Genomic DNA, 26,269 nt, shown 5'->3' with positions numbered 1-26,269 from the left:
CTTTCTATCCACCTTATAGTGCATAGGGTCACTGCACAGCATCAGTTAGTAAGTATTATGTTTCAAAGTTATTTGTTTAGCGCCAACAGTGCGCTGTGTGCTTTAATAAATAGGCCTGAGGACACTTCCCCTGCCTCAAGGGGCACTGGAGTCTAAGGCTCCGATTCACAAAAGTATCCATATCAGGACCGCACTTAAGCAAATGCTTTAATGCTTTCCTGAACAAGGCCTCACCTTGATCTTAAAGAGTAGAATAATACATCTCTCATTCTCCCTTCTCACCTCTCCACAATGTTCTCTGTTCCTGCTGGCTCAGGGAACTGAGGACTAAGCTCAGTACCTGATCTGCTCCAGGAAACACAAAAACAATGGAGTAGCAATCCAAGTCATTTCCAGTTGCTCAAGCTGAACTCTTTGAACCTTCACATAAAATGATCAGTTTTCATCTGCTGGTCTGATCACATATATTAACATGAACTAACTGGCCACCTGCAAGGCTGGGGGAGGGAGGAGGGGGTTGGTTTGTTTGAAATCAGGTTTATAATATGGGCTGGTCAGCTTGACACTAGCAAGTGAAAAATCATTTATGGGCATCTCTGCTCCAGGAACTACGAGCAACGGCTTCTGTCCTAGCTCCTTTGCCTGCCCAGCAGCACCACTAGGGGTAAGAAAGAGGCAATCCATCTACCCACCATTCCCCTCCCTGCAGCAGCTGCTTCTCCTGGCAGAGAACTAGGATGCCCAGATAGCAAGGATGAAAAATTGGGACAGAGTGTGAGGGGTAACAGGCGCCTGTATAAGAAAAAGCCCCAAATATTGGGACTGTCCCTATAAAATCGGGACATCTGGTCATATTACAGAGAGAACCTCTGTGTTTGCCTCCCCTGCCTCCCCCCATCCCTTTGAACAGAAACTCCACCTCTATCTGTGGAGACTTGCTCCCAACCCTGCCAGTTGTCATGGAGACGCTCTCTCCTGCACCCAACAGCCTTGGGGACCTCCCCTGTTCCCCACACGCCAACAACCTGGGAGGACTCCCAAATCCTCCACCCATTCTTCTGTGCTACACACACAGTCTTCAGAGACCCCAACTTCCCTTCACAAACACACACGCAGCCTTGTGAGACCCCAACTCCCCCCCAAACACAGGTCCACACAGTCTTGTGAGACATCTACCTTCCTCTACTCTCTCACTCTCTCTCTCTCTCTCTCTCTCTCTCTCTCACACACACACACACACACACACAGTAGACTCCTGACTCTCCCATACACAGCCATGGCGAATGATGTTCAAATATATCAAGTAGCTTCTGACTTGAGATTTTGAGCTTTGTTTTATCCTCCTAAAGAGAGACAGAGCCAAAATTTGCCAAACAGTGTCCGAGGCCAGCAAACAAAACAATTATACATTTTATACTATAAAACCCCTGATAAAATGTTCTTGTGTTGCCTTGTGCAAGTTTCCACAGCCTGGAGACTGGAGGTACTTTGTGTCTGTTGGCTCATATCCGTTTAGACCGAGGGTGTGTGTGTGTGTGTGTGTGGAGGATTAGGTTCATCCTGTCCTGAAGAGAGTTATTACAAACATAACTATTTAACCTATTTTTCATATTGGAGCCAGGTTTTGTAATGGGAAACTACTAAAACATCTGTTTTTAACTAGCTTGAGCCCAGCTGTGTCTCTAATTTGTTATTCTCTACACATACGTACTACTGTATCTCTCCTTTAGTGAAGAAAACTGACATTGTTGCTTCAGGACATGCAGAGATTCCCTGGAGTACAAGATATATCAGCAACAGCCTCCACTTCTGTGACCAGAAATTTCAGACATAAGCAGACAAGAATTTTAATATCATGCAAATGCAGTTAGTAACAGCTTTTCCTAATAAAATTAGAGAAGGATAAGAAATCCTGAAGCAATGCAGACATGTTACATGCTTGAGCGTAACATGCATGGAATGTTCAGCTACTACTTAAACACAACTTGTTAGACCCATGTGGAAGGGATACAATTAGGTCTACTCCTGGCCTGCAAAATAACATACACACATATGCAGATACCTACAGACTTCATTATAATATGGTAATGAGATGTCTTGTGTATATGTGTACCACTATTCTCTTCTGAAGAGACTCAAGAAATGCCAAGTTGTTTGTTCTTTAAGAATTAGTAGAGACCTACTTTTAGTTCAAGTGTGCTTTTGAAATAGGGGATCTAAGTTCTATCCCTGATGTCACCAGGATGTTCAGAGTGTACTGTAGCCAATGACGTGGAGCAAAGTAGCAACTGTGAAGTTCCTCAGTGGTCATATTGCTAATGAAATGTGAGAAAGGTATAGTCCCTATTCATTAGGAAGATATTTATACTTACAGAATGAAACATCCAAATGAGGCACAGTGCTGTAAGATGTTACTATGAAAGCAAACCAGCTAAATTACTCCAGTTAAATGCAAGGTTTCAGAGCTCTTGTTTATAAAGTTCACCCACAAAAATCACATTTTCAGATGCTTCAGTGAAACCATTTGTGTTCGACAGGCGGCAGAAAAAATGTCATAAAAAGGCAAAGGCAGGAGGCAAATTCTAAACTGTACATCTCCTGAGACAGTTCCAGTCCTGGAGTCTCCAAGGAGACAGATGACACTAAATTTTAAAATAAGTTAATTGATGAGGTGACTTTTCAAACATGTTGAGTTCAGTGCACATGAAATGCAACAGTTTCTCCAGATTAGAAGTCCAGTCACGAATAATAATGATCATGGCATAATGTGAAAATTATAGACAGCCCTATACAATTGAATTAATGCATTGCACTGGGTGAGAGGGCACCAGCTAGGATAATTTGAGCAAGACTGATTTAACACTACAGCCTCCCAATAACGGTCAAATCACTATTGATACTGAGGTCTGAAAGTAGAGAGGGAGCTGACAAAAGGACAGATTAGAGACTAAAAGGAGAATTAATGACAATTATGGAAATGAAGTTTACACAAAAGGCTGAAATTTCTGATAAGTCAGAGGAAATAATTGTCTTAAGTAAACAGCTCTAATATGATAAAAATGAAAAGCTGTTTTCAGACCTGGTGAGAGAAAATTCACTGTTTGTTAAACATATTGTGTCTTCTTTCACTTAGGCAATTACAGAATATTAGCATTCCTAAATCTAGAAGAACAGGCAAATCAGTGGTGCTCTGTGTGCCTGCCCAGTAAACAGCCAAGACTCTAGATGCCAGAACATGAAGTTCTAATGAAAAAATACTGCAGAAGAGATGCTTAAATGAGAAATACACTTCTTGGTCTGCATAACACGAACACTTAGCTGACAGAAAATCACTTGGGCCAGATCCTGATGCCCTCACTCTTACTGAGGATCACTTTACTTCATGAGTAGTCCCTTCACCAGATTTTTTTCTTAAAATTTACCATGGTGCAGTTACTCCACTGCAAGCAACAGGGGGAATCCTAGTAAAGACGGGCCACCAGATTTCTAACCACTACTGTGTTCTAACCCTGCTAGCCCAAACGCAGTCTCAGTCAAGAGATAAGAAATTCCAATTCAGCTGTTATTTGGCTATTCCCTTAGCTGTATGCCCCATGGAAGACTCAACTTCAATATTCAATCCCAGTTTGTCCTCCTGAGGCTGGCAAGGACTGGGAGAACTCCAGAAGCAACACACTAGTTCCCTGTGGACAGGGTGTCTTGTGCCAGTTAGTAGCAGCTCCTTTGTCCAACTGCAAAGTGGCACTGACAGTCTGGACGTGAGGAGTGTTTAAAAGTGGGAGGACAGGAGGACCCGTGGGGGAGAATGATGATTAACCCTGTATGGTCACAAACAAAAGCCAACTAAATTAGGCAACAGAATTTTTCTGTTTTAGGATGTCGGTTAATTACGTCTTCTACTTTAGCTGATTATCACCTTTGCAGACTAATCGCTTTAATGGCTGTTGAAGGATTAGTGGAGTTTGTGGTAATAGGCCATTCTTGAGAGTTCTCACTATCAGTAGTGTTAAAATGTTTTGTTGTTGTACTACAAAATACCAGATCAAGGTACAGGTGGAGGGTCAGGCCTTGTCCACACTGCCACTTACAGCGTTGAAACTTTCTTCGCTCAGGGTGTGAAAAAACACCTCCCTGAGTAATGCAAGTTTCAGGGCTGTAAAGTGGCAGTGCAGAGAGTGCTACAGAGTTGGGAGCCGTGTTCCCAGAGATGGTAGCTATTCCTCTTGTGGAGGTGGTTTTATCCCAGGGCTGGAGCCGCAACTACACAGCCACGTTAACGTCGGCTGTGTAGACATACCCTCAGATTCTGCTCCCAGTTACACAGGAGAATGGTAACTTGACTGGCTTCAATGGAACTATTCCTGGTTAATATTGGTATCAGAAATCTGATACTTGCTTGGAGAGAAGTATTATAAGAAGCCATTCTATAAAATGCTACAACAATGGTCAAACTCATTCCATGAGAGCTGAACAGAAGATACTTTTGGGCCAAATTCTGTCTCCCTAACCCACGGTGAGATATATTTCGCTGTGCAAGCAATTCCACTGAAATTATCAGGATAATTCACACAGTAATACAGACCTCACCATGATTAAGAGTAGTAGAACTGGGCCTTCACAAGGAAAGAAGAGACTTTATTCTGATTATTTACTGTTATTAATTATTAATTATTATTATTCATTTAGCATATTCTTATTGTGTATCTCAATGAATGCCAATCAAAACTCCTAACTAGTAAATACAGAGAAAATACACAAAATAATAAAGAGTACACTGAAATACTACATAATACTACAAAGAAACTGTGATTACTTAAAATATACAAACTTAAGAATTTACCTAAAAATTGCCTGAATGTCTACACTGAGCCATATGAGTAAAATCAAACCATAGCTTTACTGGGACATACTCCACCCTGACTACCCCCTGAACAAGCCTTCTGATGCCAATGGTACCACACAGAATAGGTCCTGGCAGAATTTGCAACTGCAAGGATACTTTGTATAATCTAAAAATGTCCATGTTCATCTAAGAGTCCACCCTTCTTTGTTGCTCTTATCTTTGTGTATGGGATGCTGGTACATGTATGTGAGTGATATACAGATTTACATTTTCACACCTACTGAGATGTTCACTGTGCTTTATCTTCCGGATGTCATGAATTCAGTACCAGCTAATTTAATCTTCTGAAGCCAAATGTTGATGAAATATAGCTCTTGGTAAGTTTTCCTAACATGGCATCTATTGCTCCATCTCTTTCCAGAGGTTACTTTAGTTGATTATTCTAATACTTTGTAAATAGAGATGGGCCCAAACCACAATTCATGAACCAAACACCTCTAGACTTTTGGAGATGTTTGAAATCCAGGCCCAGCTCTTATCTAATCTATGCATCCATCTGGGTATCTCTCACACACCCAACTCCACCCTATCTAACAAGAGGAGGATCCAAATCTCCTAAACCAAAACCCTAGATCTAAATAAACATGTTTCTACTAACTCTTGGGGGCTCATAATCGAGGTCTGGAACTGAATCTCACAGTTTGGACCCATCATCTCTATTTCTGAGGTTTATGATGTGGAATCAAACTAATTCTGAGGATTTTCTTTTAAGACTCACCCTCAGGGAAAACCTGGATCCGTCATTTTATCATCTAAAGAAACAGCTTTGCCATAGTTTTGTTGCCAGGATCCCAACATTCTGATCTGCCTGTGTCCTCCTGGCTGGATCACAGTAGTTAGTTCATTATCTGCTGGTTTTTAATCTTTTTCCTAATGGGTGTGTGTAGCACATACAAAACTCTCTGTTAAGATGCTCACTAGTACTAAAATCTCAAGCATATTATTTCTATGCCTTAGCATGTGCAGAAGAGCTGACTTCAGGATTCTCCATAGACTTGCTTCTTCCTGTCTTTTTGAACTAATTTTCCACCGCAAGGCTTAGTGTATTATTCATTCAATCTCTGAAACTGTATTGTGTGTTAGATTAGTGCTGTTTTATTTGGTCCTGGGTGCTCTATTCATTTTACACCTTCTTTATGGCACCCATCACCTCCCCCCTTCAGATATTGGGGTCAAATTTTCATTCAGTCTCAATCTGCCTCAAACTCTGCATTTGTATAGGCCAATCAGGGGGCAACCTAGCTTCCTGACTTGTAAGAAGAATGCTTTCTTGCACATACAAGTTTAGTGGCTTAGGGGGATGATTCACCCCTGGAGACCATAGATAATTTCAAGAATACTCTTATTTTTATGATGTTCTCATTCAAACCCCTCCTTGATAGTCACTTCTTCCTACCAAATCCTACCAAGAATATGCCAGCCAAGAAAAAATAGTTTCATACACCTATCTAATAAAAATCCCCCAAATCCTTGGTCCACTCCAAGACAGAACCATACTCTGGGTCATCCACTGTATTAGGGCAAAATTCACCCACTGCTGAGGGTTCACCCCTGGCGTGCCACACACCACATGGCCCCTTGGGGAGGGGGAGGGGGTCCAAGTGGATCTGGGACATGGAGGACAGCCGGGGTTGCACCATCTGCAATCTGTGGAAAGGGGGGGGTCCCTCAGACTGGAATGGAAGAGAGTTGGGAGCATAACAGGGAAGGGACCACAGGATTCACACTTACATGGTTCCAATTAACCAAAACACCTGCTAAAGGGAAATGAACAGGTATCCAATTGCAGGTCACCAGGAGGACTAGTAGTTGTTAAGATGCTGCATTGCCACTGGTGCATAGTCAGGCCATTGGTTTGATACATTAAAATCATCCCCCAGCTCCCACTTATTTTCCTGCACAGAACATACTGATTCCTGGGATCGTGCAGCGAATTTCACCCTTTGTATCTAAATTGTTAAGAACATAAGAATGGCCATACTGGGTCAGACCATGGTCCACCTAGCCCAGTATCATGTCTTCCAACAGTGGCTGGCACCAGATGCTTCTGAGGGAAAGAACAGAACAGGGCAATTATCAAGTGATCCATCCCCTGTTGTCCAGTCCCTGTTGGCAGTCAGAGGCTAGAGACACCCAGAGCATGGGTTTGCATCCCTGACCATCTTGGCTAATAGCCATTGATGGACCTATCCTCCATGAACTTATCTAATTCTTTTTTGAACCCTGTTATAGTTTTAGCCTTCACAACATCCCCTGCCAACAAGTTCCAGAGGTTGGCTGTGTGGTTTTGTCTGTCTATTTAAATTGTAAACTTCTAGGGGCAGGGACTGTGTCTTTCATTCTGTTTTGTACAACACGAAGCACACTGTCAGCACTCAGTAAATAATACATAGGAACAGTACTCTGATTGCATACTCTTATGGCATTTTTATTTGATGATACCTTTCTAAATTGAATTCAGTTTGCATGTTTATTTTCATTTGATTTATGAAGAGATCTGAGATTATCAGAACATAAGAACGACCATACTGGGTTAGACCAAAGGTCCATCTAGCCCAGTATCCTGTCTTCTGACAGTGGCCAATTCCAGGTGCTTCAGAGGGAATCAACAGGACAAGTAATCATCAAGTGATCCATCCCGTCGCCCATTTCCAGCTTCTGGCAAGCAGAAGCTAGGGACGATACCATCAGATGGGGTACACTGTACACAATAACTGACTGAACTTCTTACATATAAATAAGTCTGTGACATTGCACTCCATATGATTTTATGAAAATATGCTAATGAGTGTGAATATAATGTAACTGGAATATGCTTCATGCAAAAGGCATCTTGTGAGGTATCATTACAAAGCTTATAATCTACTGAGTGTGTTCATGCTATTTGTATAAATGTATCACTCTTGTATCTGACACTAGAAATGTGAAATATAACTCAGAGGTCCTATTGTAATTATGCACAGTGTGGGCCCTTAATGGTGGTTTGGAATCTTGACGGCTCCCATCAACTAGGACAATTGACTGCAGATGGCTCTGTTTACTTGTAAGTCTTCCTGTATACCTGTGTGCTGGCAAGTGGGTAATGAAGTCTTACAGTGACATGTGATCATGTCACCTGGTACTGGAATACATCTTTAACCTGGTGCTTTTCCGTTTAGAAGGAGGGGTGGGAACCCAGAGAGGGAGAAAGGATTCCCGCCTTGTGCAAAAGATATATAAGGGGTCGGAAGAGAAAAAAGGAGGCTGCAGTCATGAGAAATCCCCTAGCTACCATCTGAGCTGGAACAAGAGCTTTATACAGGGTAAAACGGATTTATTTGGGGTTTGGACCCCATTGGGAGCTGGGTATCTGCGTGCTGGAGACAGGACCACTTCTTAAACTGTTTTCAGTTAAGCCTGCAGCTTGTGAGGGATGTGATTCAGATTTGGATCTATGTTTGCAGCAGGCAAGTGTGTCTGGCTCAAACCAGTCAAGGGACTGAAGTCCCAAGCTGGCAGGGAAAACAGGCTCAGAGGTAGTCTAGGCACATCAGGTGGCAGTCCCAAAGGGGTTTCTGTGACCCAGCCGTCACCAAGTCAGAGACATAAAAATATTAAGCACCATATTTATCCATTCTCTATTCTTTTCCATGATTCAGTCTTCACTTCTATCACTGCACGGCAGCGCTTATTTATGCATTTGGAGGAGACTGTGCTCACACATCAAAACTTCGCTCTTCCAGATTTGCTGTGATTACCTTAGGAAATGTCTTCGTAAAAACTGAATAAGTCTTTCCTACAATGTTGGTATCAATTGTAATACACAGCTGAAAAATATTATAATGTGGATGCTTGAGATGCTTTTTTACAAGAAAGTTACTAATATTCTTCAACTAGAACTAGAAGCACCTAAAGGTAAGAAAACGAACACAGGAAAAAGTGATGTTACCTTTGAATAGGCTTTTATTAAAGGGATGCACAAGTTAGCAAATGTTTAATCCACACACCAAAACTAAAGCATTAACTTCAGTAAACATTGGCACTGCTCAAATGACAAAAAACAGATATGCACATAGTTATGCAAGGGATTATATAATTGTTCAGTGAATTGCAAACATTTCTTGCTTTGCTCACAGACATGGAGATCTCATGATAATTATCATCTCTAGCAAATTTGGGTCCTCCAGACCAGAAGATATTGGATTTCTAAATTAATAAGGATTTCAATAAATTAATCTGAATTGTAATTCAACCTTTAGAACAATAGTGGATATTTGCTTTCAGTTCTTTCATAAAAGTTCATAAAGTCAGGTGTATTATAACATCTACTACAAAGAAAGGTGGAAAATAAATAAGAATACACAGGGATCTCATCCTCCATCAATACAAGACAATAACTTAAATTAGTGGGAGATCATAAGGCTAGATATATACAGACCTGTAATGAAAATGGTGCTGAGTCTCATTGCCTAGCCCAGGGGAAACTCTACAATTACTCTTTTCTTCAACAAACTTCCTCTCTACTTCAGTATTCATATAATATATTCACATGACTTACGAGACTTCGGGCTGGTCTAAACTACCACGACAAATCGATCTAACTTACGCAACTTCAGTTACATGAATAACGTAACTGAAGTTGACGTAGTCAGATCCACTTACCACCGTGGCTACGCTGTGCTGTGTCAACGGGAGAGCGTCTCCTGCAGATCTCCCTTACACTTGGAGGTGGAATACACAAATCGATGGGAGAGTGCTCTCCCATTGATTTAGCGTGTCTTCACCAGACCCACTAAATCGATACTCGCTGCATGGATTGCAGCAGTGCCAATCTACTGGTAAGTGTAGACATGGCCTTACATAAGCCACCTCAGGCAAGCATATCTGGGGCTAGGTGTTAGTGGGCTCTTGGGATGATGATGGCAAAGCTTCTCCCACGACATAGCTATCGTCTCTCCGGGAGATGGACAAGCTCTCCCTGCAGCATAGGAGCATCTTCACTTACAAGCTACAGTGGTACAGCTGCATCAGTGCAGGATTTTAAGTGTCAACCTGCCCTCAGTCTGTTGGGAGTTTTGATAGAGCAAAGACTAAGAAATATTTTGCAGGATTTGCCTTACTTTTTATTTATTATTTAATACAGATCATCGTGATAATACCTGCCTTCATTTTACAGGTGTCTTGGATTTCTGCAATATCGCCATCATTTCAGAAAGTAACACTCATAAGAACATAAAATAAAAGTAGAACTATCTTGTATTTATTTAGCACCATTCATCCTGAGCCAGCTCCTTCCCTCTGAAGCAGCAGTCACACTTCTCGCCTCCTTGCAAGTGTCTCTTGCAAAGAATAGGACAAGAGCAGGTGAAGGGAGCAAGTTGCTGTTGATTCTACCGCAGCTGGGCAAGAAGTTGGCTCCTGGAAGCAGCCAAAGAATCATAGTGCCAGGCCTCAGCTGGTGTATAGTAGGGTAGCCCCATTACCTTCAGTGTAGCTATACCAATTTACACCAGCGAGGAACCAGCCCATAGACTCCAGAGGAGAAACAGACCTATTAACTCACCTCCTGCCTCTCCCAGCCAGTGCAGGACTGCTCCCTACACTGTCTGGGACAGATTCCTGGTAAATGTGACAAGCAATAAAAAACTTTGCCTGCTAACAGATCTTACTAGAGAATCATAGTAAAGCAGCCCTGTAGCCCTGCATCTGCTCAAAGAAAAGGTCTTTACTTTAGACTGCACTGCAGTTCTCAGGAAGAGGCCGACTCCTTGGACTCAGGCCAGTCATACAGACTGCATTAGATTTTAATATTTATATTTATTGGAAATATTATGGGTAAATTATCCCTGCTGTAACTCCACTGTAATCAGTGCAGTTTATACCAGTGTGACTGAGTGACTGAGTAGAATTTGGCCTAAAGGAGTCACAGCAGGACTGAAACTGGCCCTCGAGATGGGCTAATGTGGTGGGACTTGGGCGAATTCAGGCTTCAGTCCCACGTCCTGGGTCGTGTAGTAATTTTTGTTTTCAGAAGGGGCTCGCAGTGCAATGAAGTTTGAGAACCCCTACTTTAGCCAAATTCTCACTAAGTCAAATCCTTTCCTTGGTTACAATTACCAACAACAGTAAGTGCCAGGAAATTTAGATCTTCTGAACTCCATTCTATTTACACCCCAGTTGGAGCTCCATTTACTTTACATCTTATTCGTACATTGCAGACATTGTGATTGCATGGGATACAAGTCAGGGAAGAATTTGGCCCATGGGAATTTTGGCTGTATAAGCACTCAAGGAGTTGGACTATAGTGGGATTTTTTATGTATAAAGTTAAATTAAAGAGCTTATTTTAAAAACTACTATCTTGGTGTCCTCAGTTATTACAGGCCACCTGTAATTATTTTAATTAATCCAATTAGTTCATACACTGTATTAACTCATGATGCATCCTATTCAGTAGCCAAGGGTTAAAAGCTCTAAAACTAGATATAGCATTTTATATGCACAAACACTATTCAGTTCCAAATATTTACAAAGAGTTTAAGCTAAAGCAAATAACATGGGTATAAAATTGCTGTGGTCACAGAATACGGACATCTGTTCCTGAGGCCTGACTGATGCTAAAGGAGTTAAATGCAGGGCAATGTTGTAAAATAGTGCACAGTGAGCTCTACAGTATGTACAAGGGTGTTAGCAGAGGTGTCTTTGGCAAACCTGACACCTGTGCTGTGGAGTGCTGAAAGTAGACCACTCAGGCCACTCACTGAAGGGAAGTACTGAGAGTACTACTTTCATCAATGGGGTTATTATACCATGCTTGCAGTCTACACTGCTAGTGCAACAATCAGCAGCTGTGCTCAAAGCAACTCTATTCCAAATGCTTGTGCGACCATATGTGTACCACTGGGAGCCCTTGTGTGTGTGAATGCAAAATGTATTCCAGGTGTGCCAGGAGGAGCCAAATTTCTCAACAGACTGTTTAAATGTCCTTTTTATGACTCAACAATTCTACCTAGAAAACCTAGCCAGAGACTGGGGTTCAACTCTGCTCTGCTACAGACTTCCTCTGTAACCACAGGCAAGTCACTTGAACTAAAAAGGTGGGTTCTTAACTCAAGTTAGCTTACAATGAAAAGAGGAACTTTTTCCCCCTCTGCAGGAAACACTGTAATTTACATTTGTGGCAGAATCTCAGAAGTTCCTTTTTTAAAAAAAATTATCTTTGAACAGTCTCCACACTATATTGTACAGAAGACCTTCTTTAGGTTTGTAAGGAATAATTACAGTTACATTGTCTCTCACATACAATTTTTTTAAAATGTTTTAAAATATATATTTTTCATATCCCTCCGTCTGTACAGCCTCAGTGCCTAGCAAGTTTAACTGGACATACTTGCAGGGAATGGAAAATTAAAATTAATAAATTTTAAATATCTAAAAGTAGCTTTTCTAGACATAAAAAGGCCATAACTTTAAAGTCTAATATTTCAGGATCTGACAGAGCTAGAAGCAAGTGGAAAGCTTCTTTTGAATAGAATAAAACTCCAGTTTGTAGCACGCTCCATGGTCACACAATATCAGACCTTAAACTTACAACTGGGGAAGGACTGAATATTGCCCATACTCAACCTTGGGCCAATGTAACTTTTGTGGAAGCTGCAGGGAGAACGGAGGAAGGGAATTCCTTATTTCGGGGAAAAGGAGGAAACATTTCTGAGGCATTTTTTTTAATGGTGTGACTTTGAGCTTGATAAGTTTATGGAGGGGATGGTATGATGAGGTTGCCTACAATGACATGATAGGGGCATTAGATGGGGAGGGCTCTGAGGTACTACAGAGAATTCTTTCCGAGGTGTTTGGCTGATGGATCTTGCTGACATGGTCAGGGTTCAACTGACCACCATATCTGGTGTCGGGAAGGAATTTTCCCCCAGGTCAGATTGGCAGAGACCCTGGGGTTGGGTTTTTTTGCCTTCCTCTTCAGCATGGGGCATGGGTCACTTGCTGGTTTAAACTAAAGTAAATGGTGGATTCTCTGTAACTTGAAGTCTTTAAATCATAATTTGAGGACGTCAGTAACTCAGCCAGAGGTTATGGGTCTATTACAGGAGTGGGTGGGTGAGATTCTGCAGCCTGCAAGTGTGCAGGAGGTCAGACTAGATGATCACAATGGTCCCTTCTGGCCTGAAAGTCTATGAGTCTATTTAGAAGCTGGAAACTGAAATGCTTATTTGATATCCAAAAAAACTTTTAAAAATGACTATGTTAATAGTTACATAATTCTGATGCACTTTGATAACTGTAAGCTTCTGAGTCCCTATTATTTCCAAAAACACACTTCATTGTTTAAAGATGTACAATCTTTTAGATATTTTGTACGTTTAAATTTATTAAAAGAATGCAACTTTATATTAAGTCCTCTACTGCCCCCTTGTGTACCTGTCTAACATTTAAACAGCTAAAGCTGCCAAAGAAATATATATTATATAGTAAGAGGCAGTGACACTAGCAAAATCTTGTGCAGTATTTCAAGCCAAATCCTGCATTAAGTGACATATGTGCAAACTCAAGTAACTCAGCACAAAACTTAGCACTGCAAATTTTAGCACAAACGTTATTTTAGCACATTGACTACACATAGTTCCACAAAAACCCTTGTGAACTTCCTGCACTACATAGATACAATGGGTGAAATCCTGGCCGCATTAAAGTCAGTAGGAGTTTTGCCATTGACTTCAACAGGGCAAGGATTTCATGAGTACAGATACAGAAGGTGACAGCCATAACTCTTGAATCTCTCTGCTTTGGCTGGTTTAAATTAGACCCTTATAGTTTAAATTAGACCCTTATATTAAATATAAGTTTTACTATGATCATAATAAGCAGGATCAACTTTATGACTGGCAGCAACCAAGCAACAGCAGGAGCCCAAACTGCTGGAGGGAGGGGATCAGTTTATCGTTGTCTCCCAGCCAGCTCTTACATCAGAAGAGCCAGCTCATGAATCTCAAAGCTTGCACAAAACCCAAAATGGCAGGGCCCTAATCAATCGTCTACTTCACTTTTACTAATAGCCAGCCCTGAAAGAAACACCCATAATTTTGCACCAGTGTTAGAAGAGAAGAGGGATACACAGAGATTTTTCTGTCGCTGATGAAGTTCATCCCTGTCCTCTTGATATACTAAACCATAACTCCAGAGATTGTTGGATCATATTAAAGAAGTTCTGTATTAAAATCACAAATGAGTTTGATTCTCCATAGTTTAAATTCCAGGGTATTACTAATTAAGAGGTCTCTTGGTTTTTGGTACTGTTTCTCTCCCTCTATGTGTGAAACTTGCAAGCCGCTAATTGTGTTAGTACATTCTAAGACAGAGTCTGCTCTCAAAGCAATTCTTTGTAACAACAACTACTCACACAGAGAGAGACTCAAAGCAATACTCTGTAACAACGAAACAGCACTCAAAGACTCCCCGCCCTTTTGTTGTATTAACAATTGTGATTAAAATAGAGATAGAGGATGTATGTGGATGGATGCTTGGTGTGGATAATAACTGAATGATCAGGGAGGTGCCAGCCTAAGAATCCAGTGTCCATCGGCTGAAGAAGGCGTCAAGTGGAAATAATCAGAGGACCCCCGGAGGGCAGACTGGAATCCACCCAACAGCCTCAAGAATGGGAGAACCAAAGAACAAGATAACATCTGGCAGCACAGAGCCATCAGGAATGTGAACCATCTGCTGATTGATTCAGCAACAGCATGATGAAGCAATTGCCATAGACTGGCATAGGAAGAAATTCCTATAAAAATGGACTCTAGAAAGTGAGAACTTTGGGGTCTGATTCTGCAAACCAACTTCCAGGAGCATCAGATGAGCATCTGACAAGGCCCTGTTCCCTCCTCATGTCCAGGCCACCTGGCCAGTGGCTTGCCATGAGCAACTCTAAGGCTGGTAACTATGATAACAACCTTACAGAACCTGTGTGTGTGTGTGTGTGTATGAATGAATGTGTGAATAAATATGAAATTGAATGGAATGTTATAGCTGTAACTAACTGCTTACTATGATTCTTTCTGTATTCATAATAAATGTGTGTAAATTTTGCCTTTCCCCCTTTAATAAGATCCTTCTGGTTTTTAATTTATTGGTATAACAAGATAACTTTCTGAGTCGGAGGTAAAAGTTAATTCTGAAGGGTGAAGGTTTTACTTTGGAATCCACCAGGTTCCATCAAATTATGTGCTTTCAAATATTTTCCTACAGAGAATAACCTTGGACCACTCTGTAAGGAATTGGTTACCCTGTGCCCCTTTTGTAAGTGGAGAACACTTCCTCACCTTGCTTAGTCCTGCTGCACTTAGTGATTAAAATAGCGTATCTAATTTAAAAAAACCATACAGACTCCAGTTTTCCACAGCAATTGCCTACATGACTGCAGCATCACTGCTGTAAGATTATGGGTCTGGTTGTTGCCTAAATTACACCAATAGCATAAGACACTGGGCCTGATTCTCCACTGTGATCCCCAAGGACACCACTCTTGTGGGGCACAGGGGTTGGAAAGCTGATGGACACTGCCTTTGGGGAACACCCCTAAGACAGATGGCCTCCTCTGGCTAGTATACAGTTAACATAAGGACCCTGCTTCACTCCCCTTCCCAGCCTCTGCCATAGGGAATATGTAAGGGGGAAGGAGGTGATAGGAGGAGATGTTCCAGGCAGAGAGGTGCGCTTGGCCAGTGTCCTGTGAGCCAGCATCTCTGTTTCCTATGGTCCACATTTAACTTAAACCATGGGGAACTCAAGAGCGGTTGGGGTTCCTATGGCCCAGCAACAATGACACTCAGAATCAGAACCACTGATTCCAGTAGTATTACTCCTGTTTTGCCCAACTGTAAGTGAGAGGAGAATCAGGCCTTACATCTTATCATAAATATATTGCAGTGTGTTAGACCATCATCACAGGAGTGGTATGAGTCCACACTAGGTATGTTGTTTCATGTACTGGGGCAATATTCAGCCATTAGCTGCACCTGTCCAACCCCAGTGATGTCCATGGGGCTGCAGAGATGAAATAGAGCAGTGACTATGGCTCACTTTGAACATATCACAAAAACATGTTTTACTACTGTTAGGTGGTGAACAGCCTTGAGCATGATCCCAACTATGGCCCTGTCTGAACTACCAATACAGTGTTTTGGAACTAGTTCATGACACTCACCTAACGTAGTTACAAAATACACAACTGAGTTGTGTCCTCACAGAAACCTTATTCATAGCATAGCCATGTGCGTGCATTCACACCTGCCGCTATGTTCAACTGTTTGTATGGGTGCATTCTGGAAAAAATTGGGCAACTATCTCCAGTGTTTCAGCAGGGGAATACAGTACCTGGAGTACATGAACACAGAGTGGCACCATCATCACATGGGTTCAGAGCACTCTAGGATACACCAAGAGCTGGGAGGAAGGATGACTGGCCTGGGTGGCATGTGTATGGTGGTGGGGGTATCATGGAAATAATATACAAAAGCTGCATGCCAAACCAGTTACAGGAGGACAACTATATGTCAGCCTAGTCTCTGAAAAGGGTGACACAGTGTTAGCTGCCATGCTTACTGAGTATTAACTATGTTGTGTGCAGATACAGCCATGTCACTAACCAGTTACAAACTTAGTTAAGAGATGCAGCATAAGCAGGCCCTTAGGCAGTCTCTATCCCTTCTGTAGCTGAGCACTACATACTAAGCAACCTGCTGCACCTCATCCATTCAGGCACATGCTATCCATATTGAGAGACAAATGGGAAAATGCAAGATGAACTGGGAAAAATATTGACATTAACAAAAAGACTTAAATGAAAAGTTTATGATTATTGCTTTAAAAAACTCTGGACTGTAGATTCAGCTAGTCAAAGCAGTTACCTTGAATGTCTCCAATACTCATTAAAATAGACAGTCAGATGAATTGACAAGAAATTAAAAGCACATTATTCAAAACAGGGCTCCTCACAAGCCTCTTGGCCAGATACAAAGCTGCCTACCTAAGGAACACAGCTTTAATCTAGACCTGGTCAGCTACACCAGCCAGAAATCCTCCTCCCACTTCCCACACAGTTCTCTTTCAGCACAAATGGAAACTACATCTCCATCAAGGACTGACAGAAGTACTGCCTGTTGAACAGCCACTTCACCAGGGAGCTTGCAGTTTAATAGTGCTTAAGTGATCTTGGAGATTTTGGCCCAAATTCAACCCTGATATAACTGGGTGCAACACCATGGAAGTCAATGGAAACACTCAGTACGGAATATGACTGTTTGTCTTAAACATAAAAGACACAGAATATGACTGTGCCCAAAGCAAGGGGAAAATTCTAAATAGCAGGATTTTCTCCAGTATTTCTGGTCATCATCAGTAGTATAAAAGCAGAATTTTCCCTGATATGTTTACATCATACCCCTGACCTACACCATGAATCAATACATTTTTATTATAGTAAATTGTAATTAAAGCGGTATATCTGTATGCCTCAATAAGCACTTCCATAACAAACTAATATGCTCTGTTATCTTGCCAAGTAAAAATTGTAACTCCAAAACATTAAAAATCATTACTAAATCTACTTTTATCTACAAGAAGATCATTATTACCTAGTTATATGCCACTATAAAATTTCAGTTGCATCCGAGTGAAGTAAGAAATGAAAAGAAAACATGTAGCTTACCATGAAATACACCATTGTCCACTAAAAAATGTCTGCAGTACTGCAGACAACTTTTCTTATCCAGGCTCCAATAACTCATTGTAACAAGACTTCCTGCTCAGCATCAAAGACAATTACCCTGCAAAATGAAACAGAATACAATTATAGATAATAGAAAGGTGTCTATATTACCTCATACCTTCTCTCTCTATTAAACAAAAAGAAATGTGCCCATCTCCAAGACATCTAGGCACCCAAGAACCTATCACAGCACACAACAGCCACAGTTTAACCCCTCCAGACTATACTAATTCACACCTCAATTTCCTGTCTGCTGTACAGACGGGGATTCCACCTCCCCCAAGCAGCTTGATTGGGATGGGGAAGGAGATTAATCTTTGTGTCTTTTGTCCCTTTTCACCCACTCCTTAGCTGACCTCTGGAAAAAAGTAGTCAGTCAAGTTGACTCCAAAAACTTCAAGCCATGGCCCCTTTACACTGGCTCCTCAACTGACTGACATTCTGGCGGCTGGAAAAATACCCACTTGTGTTAGGATTCAGAGTCCAATCCTGCTCCAGTTGAAGGCAGTGTGGGTTTTCAAGAGCAGCAGGAGCAAGCCTATCAAGACAGGTCTTCAAGGGTAATTTACTACAGAATGCTAGCAGTGATAGCCCTCAGAACAGACAATAACCTTTCTTATAACAGGCCCCAGAAATTTCTCAGAACTTAACAGCTCCAGCAGCCAATTTTGCTTAATCAGCCCATTAATATTTATAAGTCAGTTAAAATGAAAATGCACTCTAATCAAATTTTAAAAAAGACAAGCTAAGTGAAAAACATGTGTAGCTGAGAAAAAAATCAGCCCTTCAGTGCTCATGAGTATTTGGACCACGAGTTAGTCCTCTGTTCCACTGCTACAAGAGAATACCATGTAAACAGTTGGAACTATTATTTTCAGGGATCAGAGGCCATGTCTACACTACCATTTATGTCAGCAAAACTTATGTCACTCTGGGATTCGGAAAAAACACTCCACTGAGCGACATAAGTTTCATTTGCATAAGTGGTAGTGTGCACAGCGCTATGTCAGCGGGAGACCTTCTCCTGCTGACAGAGCTACCACTGCTGGTTGAGGTGGTTTTATTTTGTTGACAGAAGAGCTCTCTCCCGCCGGTGCACAACGGTTACGTGAGTGATCTTACAGCAGTGCAGCTGCATCGGTACAGCTGTGCCGCTGTAAGCTCACTAGTGTAGACATGGCCAGAGAAGATAAAATATAACTCTTAAAAAGCTGATGGATATAGCTCAAAACAAGGCTTTATTTGTTCAACCCATTTTATTAAATTCATTTTTGAAAAATTCCAACCTTTTGTTTATTAGAAATGGGCCTTGCAAAATCCATCCCATCATAACAGGGCCTGTTAGTACAGACTTGGTTAAGGCTCAATCTGTCAAATAAAGGGGTTTATAGATCTGTCATGAATATTCCCTTCACAATGGGGTTTGTTACTTACTAAAGATCAGATTTCTAAAAGAGCTCAGAACCCCTATTAGGCCCACATTTTCAAAAGAGTTCAGAACCCATTTAGGCATCAAATAAGCAGCCAGATTTTCCAAAGTACCCTCCAAGATGAAAATGGGGGCTGGATGCTAAACACTTTTGATGTGGTCCCAGTCAATGACTAGGGCTCCTAGGCACTGTAGTCAAAATAATATCTGACCAATTATTTTGGTGCCTCAAGGGGATTGTAGCTCTTTTGAAAATTTGGCCTCAATTGTGGCTGCTCAGCATTTGAAAATCTGGCACCACGTAGCCAACATTTATTCTATTGCCAATCAGCATTAGTATGAGTGAGCAGCAGGCAAACCCAAGAATTTTCACTGAGCTGCCTCCAGCTCCCTCACTAAGACTATATGGTCCCCAACACCATCGTAACTGAGCTCCATACAATCTCTAATGTACCTATCCTCATCACACCTCTGAGGCAGGGAAGTGCTGTTATCCCCATTTTACAGAGGGGCACTGAGAGACTAAGTGGCTTACATATAGTCACACAGGACATCTGTGGCAAAGCAGGGAACTGAACCCAGGTGTCTCAAGTCCTAGGATAGTGCCCTAACCACTGGACCACCCTGCCTCTCTAACACTAGATTCCGCAGCCTGCATTTTCTGTTCACCTCTTCTGCACTCCTGAGTGGGGCAAAGTTCTAAGGCAGGCAAGGCCTTTGAATTGGCCATATGGCACAACCAGTCTCTCCATCTCTCCTACCTCCTCCTCCTTTCCCCATTGGGGTACTACAAGGAGTCATAATCCAGGTAGGTGCTAGGAAAGGGGAACAGCAGGGGAAGGAGTAATCTTAGCAGTGCAGCATCCTCCCCAGTCTCCAGCAGAGCAGTCCCCTTTGCAGGTGGAGAGCCTGCAGTATGCTCTGCAGCTGCACTGAGTTCCTGCCCCTTTGGATGAGGTCTCTGCCTATCTCATCCCCAAGAAGGTGGGTGCTTCCTGTCCCCACCACCATGTGGCCTTAGGAGAAAACTGCAGAGAGCGGCCAGCCAGAGACTCCAGTTGGTAGGAGCAGGTGCAGGAAAAGCAGGGACCTCGGCACATTCAAAGAACTTTCTACAGTTTTAGCTGGACTTCCTCTCCCCTGAGCTGACTGGCTATTTGCTCCACTCCTCGCACCCTCAGTCTCTACAGTCAGCTTCACTCCTCACCTGCCCCCTTATTGTTCTCTCCCGCTCACTGCCTTCCCTCCTAAGTAAACTCATCCCCACCGCAAACATGTAACTGCCATCCCACAGTTCACTCTGCTTCTGTGTTCTACCTCTTCCCCCACCAGGTGTCTGTCTGATCTTTTTAGATTGTAAACTCTTCGGGGCAGGGAGCGTCTACGACTCTCTGTACAGCACCTAGCGAAATGGGGCACCACTCTTGGTTGGCCCTTTAGCACCACTGTAATAAACATGATTAATACAAACAATAATCAAAGGAGCTGCTGAATGCTCATGTCTAGAGAAGGGGGCATATGGTCCGAGAAGGAAAGGGGCTGAGAGGGAAAGGTTCAGTCTGCCAGAAGGAAGAGGGGGAATCCCCTTCTCCCCGTTTGCCGTGCTTGCATTTTGTGTTCGTTCCAAGCTGAATTTTTCTCCACATGCACAAATGAGTGTAAAGGCCCTTCTCTGATTCAGACAAAATGCTGCTGCTAAAATAATCTCATTAGCCTATTGCTCTGCAACTTCCCAGTCCTTCCACTGGCTTCCAGTTTCCCATCATATCAAGTACAAGCTTCCTGCCTTTACCTTCAAGGCCTGCCACAGCTCTGCTCCCTTCCTATAAACATGCTCTTGTCACCTAGTTATCACCCTCCCGCCTCCACTCTTCCAGTGCTGCCTGCCTCAGCTACCTTCTTCTCTGCTCCTCCTGCAAATACCCTTTCTTCCCCTTTCTTCCATGCTGCCTCTTATCCTGAAACACCCTCTGAACTGATCTGTAAGGCTGCTCCCACTTCTCCTTCAAATCTCTTCTGCAGACACACTTCCGCCACATCTCCTACAAGAAATCAGTCACCATTTCAGAGCTAGACTGAGGGGCTGCTAGAGGAGCTGGCTGAGGGACAGTTGATGTCTTTTTACTTATGTAATTACAAAATTGAAAAAACAAATGAAATGTATGTATAAAATTTTTAGATATATTTAATTATCTTCCCATTCCCCAACCCTTCACATTGTGTCTACCTTCCACCTAGACTATAAAACTCTTCAGGGCAGGGATCCACCACTCTGCTTGTAGAGCACCTAGCACAACAAGGCCCAATCCTGATCTTAGTGCTACCATGATATAAAAAAATTAATTAAGAAGATGAAGGTTTCCATAAAAAGTGTGAAAATTAGAAATCAGGTCTCTCCAAAACAGCAATTTAAAAAAAAAAATCTTGTGATCTTTAAGCCAATCACATAATTTATTTGGGTTTGTCCCATGTTTTTGAAGCCTTAGGGTTGACAGCACTGCATATCCCGTAGCAGGAACATAGGGCCCCAGATTTGATTTATTTTTTTAACCTGAACACAACCTACAGTCTCCAAACCTGAGTCATAAGCCTCTCTGAAATGATCATAGGCAAAAGGATGCATGTGTGGAAAAGGTTTTGTACAAGCTTGGCTAAAAAGTCACTCCTCCTCTCAGGAGAGCTCTGCATGGCTGCCTAGAAGTCATCCACTGTCTCACAACAGCATCCATGGAATGGTTAGTTGTAAAAAAAAAATTAAGCAGAAAACATCTCAGCAGCTCTACAAACATGGCAGACCGTACAAAGAGCTTTGTATTTTCTAATTACACATTGAAGGTGTTAAAGGTTTTCATGGGTTTTCAGTGCAGGGGGCAATGATGGAGGGCGTTTACACACTATCAGAATTAGAAAACAGATTGTTTGGGGAAAGCAAGGAAGAAAACCATGCATAATATTTAGGGAGAAAGAAAAGAGAGAGCAGAAAGCATTGTCTGTGCATAAAATTATGTTAATTTTTCTTTACTTTTATTATGTGAAGTTTTTGACCCCAATTTTTAAAGGGGTGTTTTGCACATCCCTCTTGCACATACAAACTTTTACAAATTTCAGTTGTTGCTAGTTCTGGTTATTTAATCTCATTATCATCCCAAGTTTTTTGTAGCTCAGTTGAAGAATTTTCTGCCTACTTCTTTATGATGGAGGCGTCATGACTCTGGACCCAATCCTGCTATTATTGAAGTCAACAGGATTTTTGCCCCTAATTTCATGAACTAGATACAGCACATTTTCATTCTGGGTGGGTAGGTGGGTGGATAGGGGGAGGGAGAGGGAGCAGTTAGTGTGTGTTTGTAAGTTTCTTTCTGTGGGACACAGGATGTTACTCTGAAGCTGAGAGGTGGCGTGGCATGGGAGAAGTGGTCTCTGCATATGGTCAGTTTGGATGAGCTATTACCAGCAGGAGAGTGAGTTTGTGTGTGTATGGGGGTGGGGGGGATGTGAGAAGGCCTGGATTTGTGCAGGAAATAGCCCAACTTGATTGTCATGCACATTGTGTAAAGAGTTGTCACTTTGGATGGGCTATCACCAGCAGGAGAGTGAATTTGTGTGGGGGGGTGGAGGGTGAGAAAACCTGGATTTGTGCTGGAAATGGCCCACCTGATGATCACTTTAGATAAGCTATTACCAGCAGGACAGTGGGGTGGGAGTAGGTATTGTTTCATATTCTCTGTGTATATATAAAGCCTGCTGCAGTTTCCACGATATGCATCTGAGGAAGTGAGCTGTAGCTCACGAAAGCTTATGCTCTAATAAATTGGTTAGTCTCTAAGGTGCCACAAGTACTCCTTTTCTTTTTGCGAATACAGACTAATACGGCTGTTACTCTGAAACCTGATCTCTGCATATTGTTGGTTAAAATGTCAGACAATTAGCATTGAGTAGGTGATAATGGACTTTTTATGCATGCTTCTGTTGTAGTTTTTGTTAATAAGCCATTCTGTTGCACAAGTGTACTTTGTTTTCTCCCCTGGGGGTTAATTAGGTAGGTATGTTAGGCCTGTTTACTTATCTTTCAAATTTTGTCTTTACTCTGAAATTGAGTTTTGCTGTCTCTGGGCAATTCTGTGGCCAACAGTAATAATTTAAGTCACTTTCCTTTTGATTGCTGTGAAATACTGGTGTGTTCTGATGCAGTCTCTTTCTGTTTTATCCCAATGTATCGGGTTTAAAAGTCTCCCTCAGAAAAGTACTAGACAGGCAGCCTACACTAATATGTGGTTAATTACACTAAAAATTAGATCTATTAAGATTGTCTTGGATACTAAGCAACAATACCTGTGACTTCTGCTGGTGGTTGTGTTCTTCTATATTTCTTTGATTTTTGCCCTTATCACACATGAATTTTTTCATTAAAACAGCTGAAGTAAAATCACTCTCCTAGTTATAATTAATAAGGAGCCCAAGCTGAGAAATTCCGATCCAGGTTTTCCCAAAGTTTGGGGGTGATGCAGACCATATTTATTCATGTTTCATCAGATTAAAATTGTAGGCTAATCATCAAATAATGAGAAAAAGATAAAACTAAGTTATGTTTTAATTAAGTAAATACATTTTATTTATCAATCCTTCATCACTAAGATTATGTGAGAAAGAAAAGATAATTTCTTAGCCCCTCTCAGCACCCACAGAGTTCACGTTGCCTGGGGATTTTTAACAAAAATATTACTTCCAATATACGTTTAGTCTCTTTCAAAGAAATTCTTCAGCCTAACTCTTATATTGTGTCCCACGCTGATACAATATCCCCTTTTATTCTTAGCACAAAGGATTCTCCCATACCACAGGAAACTCTTATCAAAAAAAAAAAAAAAAAGCACTCTGCTACATGTTAGAGATGAAGACGGAATTATAAGGGAAAGGCAACTACTCCACATTTGAGAAAATCTTCTAAAAAGTACTTTCATTTTCATCTATACTATTATTTGTATTATGGTAGCTCTGAGGAGCCCCAGTCAGGATCAGGTCCTGGGTAATGTACACTGTACAAACAAAGAGTAAAAGACTGGTCTCTTCCCCGAAGACTAAAAAATATAAAGGCAAATACTAAGGGCTTGTCTGCACACAAAAGTTGTTCTTCTTTAACAATACTGATCTACCTCAAGTGGTACAATCCTCCTAATGTGGACTCAATTATAACAGTATAAAAATGGTTATACAATACAGTTTATTCTGTACGTGAAGGGGAATAAACTATACCATTGTTTATATTGGTATAATTGCATCTATACTGGTGGTTGTACCATGTAACTATTTCAATGTAAAAATCACACCCATAACCATGATTGTTACACTAGTACAAAATCTGTGTGTAGTATAGGCCTAATTTACATAAAACAATCTTCTGAAGTAATCAGTAGTTGGCGCTGTAATTTAGCTGTAATGTCGCTATTTCACAAGAGGCAAAATTCACTGGTCAGCCCCCCCGAACTGGCACAAGACAAATCTCTGTTAGTGTCCTACCTCAGCAAAAAGAGGTTATTGTAAATCGGCAAGAACCCATTCACAATACAATACAATAAGTTAAAATGTACTTAACACCTAAACTCAGCTCAGTAATGGATTCTATGAAGCAGCCTCTAGAAATACATGAAGTTAAAAGAACTATTCTTTCAATAAAAATGAATCAACTAAAAGTTGTGTGTGAGTCAGCAAAGGTTATTCTGGTACCTTGAGTACTGTAACTCACAAAGCCTTCCAAGGTACTTCACAAAATGACATTACCTGAGCAAAACCAATTTATCTTCAAATTCAGTTTGCCAGCACTTGTTTATTTTATACAAGAAATTACAGTTTACTTATGTATCCACTTACCAACGGTTCTACAGTTAGCATTAAATTACAGCTTTAACCACAGCTCTTCATACAGGAGCTCAGAGGTACACTGACACAGGGGAAGCATAGGTCACAGCAGCCTTTGAAAAGGACCAATACAAAAAGGACCCTCACCCCCTATGATGGCTTTGCTCTGCTGCTGTGGTGTGAAGGCAAGAAGATATCCATGCTCACAATTGATCGTTCCTTCCCGTAGGCACTATGAATGTTAGCTAGCTAGGTGCAATGACTGTGAATACAACCGGCAATGGAGGTTTCTGGTTCCCACTCCTCTTCCCCCGCCCCCGCCTTCTTATGCACAGAACAAATCAGAATCTAATTCTTCATTAATGTTTTATACATCTTGCAATAAAATATATAAGCACTGGATTCAGTACACTCTATTAGAGTGTACTTTATTTACTGGTGTCATTAAAATGTGGACTAGTTTAACAAGAGAATGAGCATCTGCCATGATTTTAAGAGACATTAAAAACTCATAAAAATGACCATGAGTTAAACAAGAACAAGAAAGGACAAATGGGAACTGCTGCACCTAATACGCCATAACCCTAGCAAAGGGCATCAGAATTCAACACAATTAAACTACAGATTTCACTATGGAGTTTGCTTCTCATTAGTTTCAGTTCATGTAATAAAATAATAGTCAAAGGAATTAGAATAGATCCACATTTATCCCAATGAAATGGGGGATAAGGAATTTATCTGGATAATTGGAGACTTTTTAATGTAAATAATTCATATCAAGGGACATATAGCAATTGAAATAATAGGGGTTTACAACTAGATGAGTAGATAAACTAGTTTCTGCTGACTTCTGACCACTTTCTTTTTCTCATATATACACACACACTTTAGAAATGACAAGTGTGACAAATTAAGTAAAATATTTTCCTCCAACATTTTTCTCAAGTTTAAAGGCTGGATTTTTTTAAAAAGTTGAGCATATGCAATACTCTGATTGTGTGTGTATATCTATTTGCCTATGCAAATATTTGATTCTTATGTGCAATCCCACTAACTACACATAGCAAGTATGCACACAATTGTGCAAGTAACTTTTTTAATATCAGATTTTTAATACTGAATGGCATGGAATACTTATAAAAGGAATTTCTCTTTAATCCAAGTACTTTAATGTGATTACTGAACACCCATATGTGAAGGTCTTATGCTATCCCAGCCCTTTTTCTAGTTGAAAGGTCAGGGTGAAACATAACCAGATTCACAGCAGCCCAAATATCCAGTCTCTTAATAAAAGCCTAACTTTAAGCACTGAAAGTAT

At 41.3% G+C, this 26,269-nt stretch overlaps 1 protein-coding gene across 5 annotated transcripts in view; it reads right to left on the bottom strand.

Moving 5' to 3' along the window:
• PLCH1 (phospholipase C eta 1) overlaps positions 1 to 26,269 on the bottom strand; it is a 162,941-nt gene that overhangs the window by 116,285 nt on the left and 20,387 nt on the right. For all 5 annotated transcript variants that reach the window (XM_073359623.2, XM_073359625.2, XM_073359626.2 and 2 more), the window contains exon 2: positions 17,607 to 17,724. In XM_073359623.2, coding sequence (XP_073215724.1) covers positions 17,607 to 17,685 — 79 coding nt within the window. In that variant the 5' untranslated portion in view covers positions 17,686 to 17,724. The remainder of the gene's footprint in view (positions 1 to 17,606; positions 17,725 to 26,269) is intronic.

This window comes from Lepidochelys kempii, chromosome 9 (genome assembly GCF_965140285.1).
Source record: "Lepidochelys kempii isolate rLepKem1 chromosome 9, rLepKem1.hap1, whole genome shotgun sequence".
NCBI lineage: Eukaryota > Metazoa > Chordata > Testudines > Cheloniidae > Lepidochelys > Lepidochelys kempii.
Note: the sequence above shows the minus strand (reverse complement) of the source record. Positions and strands in the feature narration are given on the sequence as shown.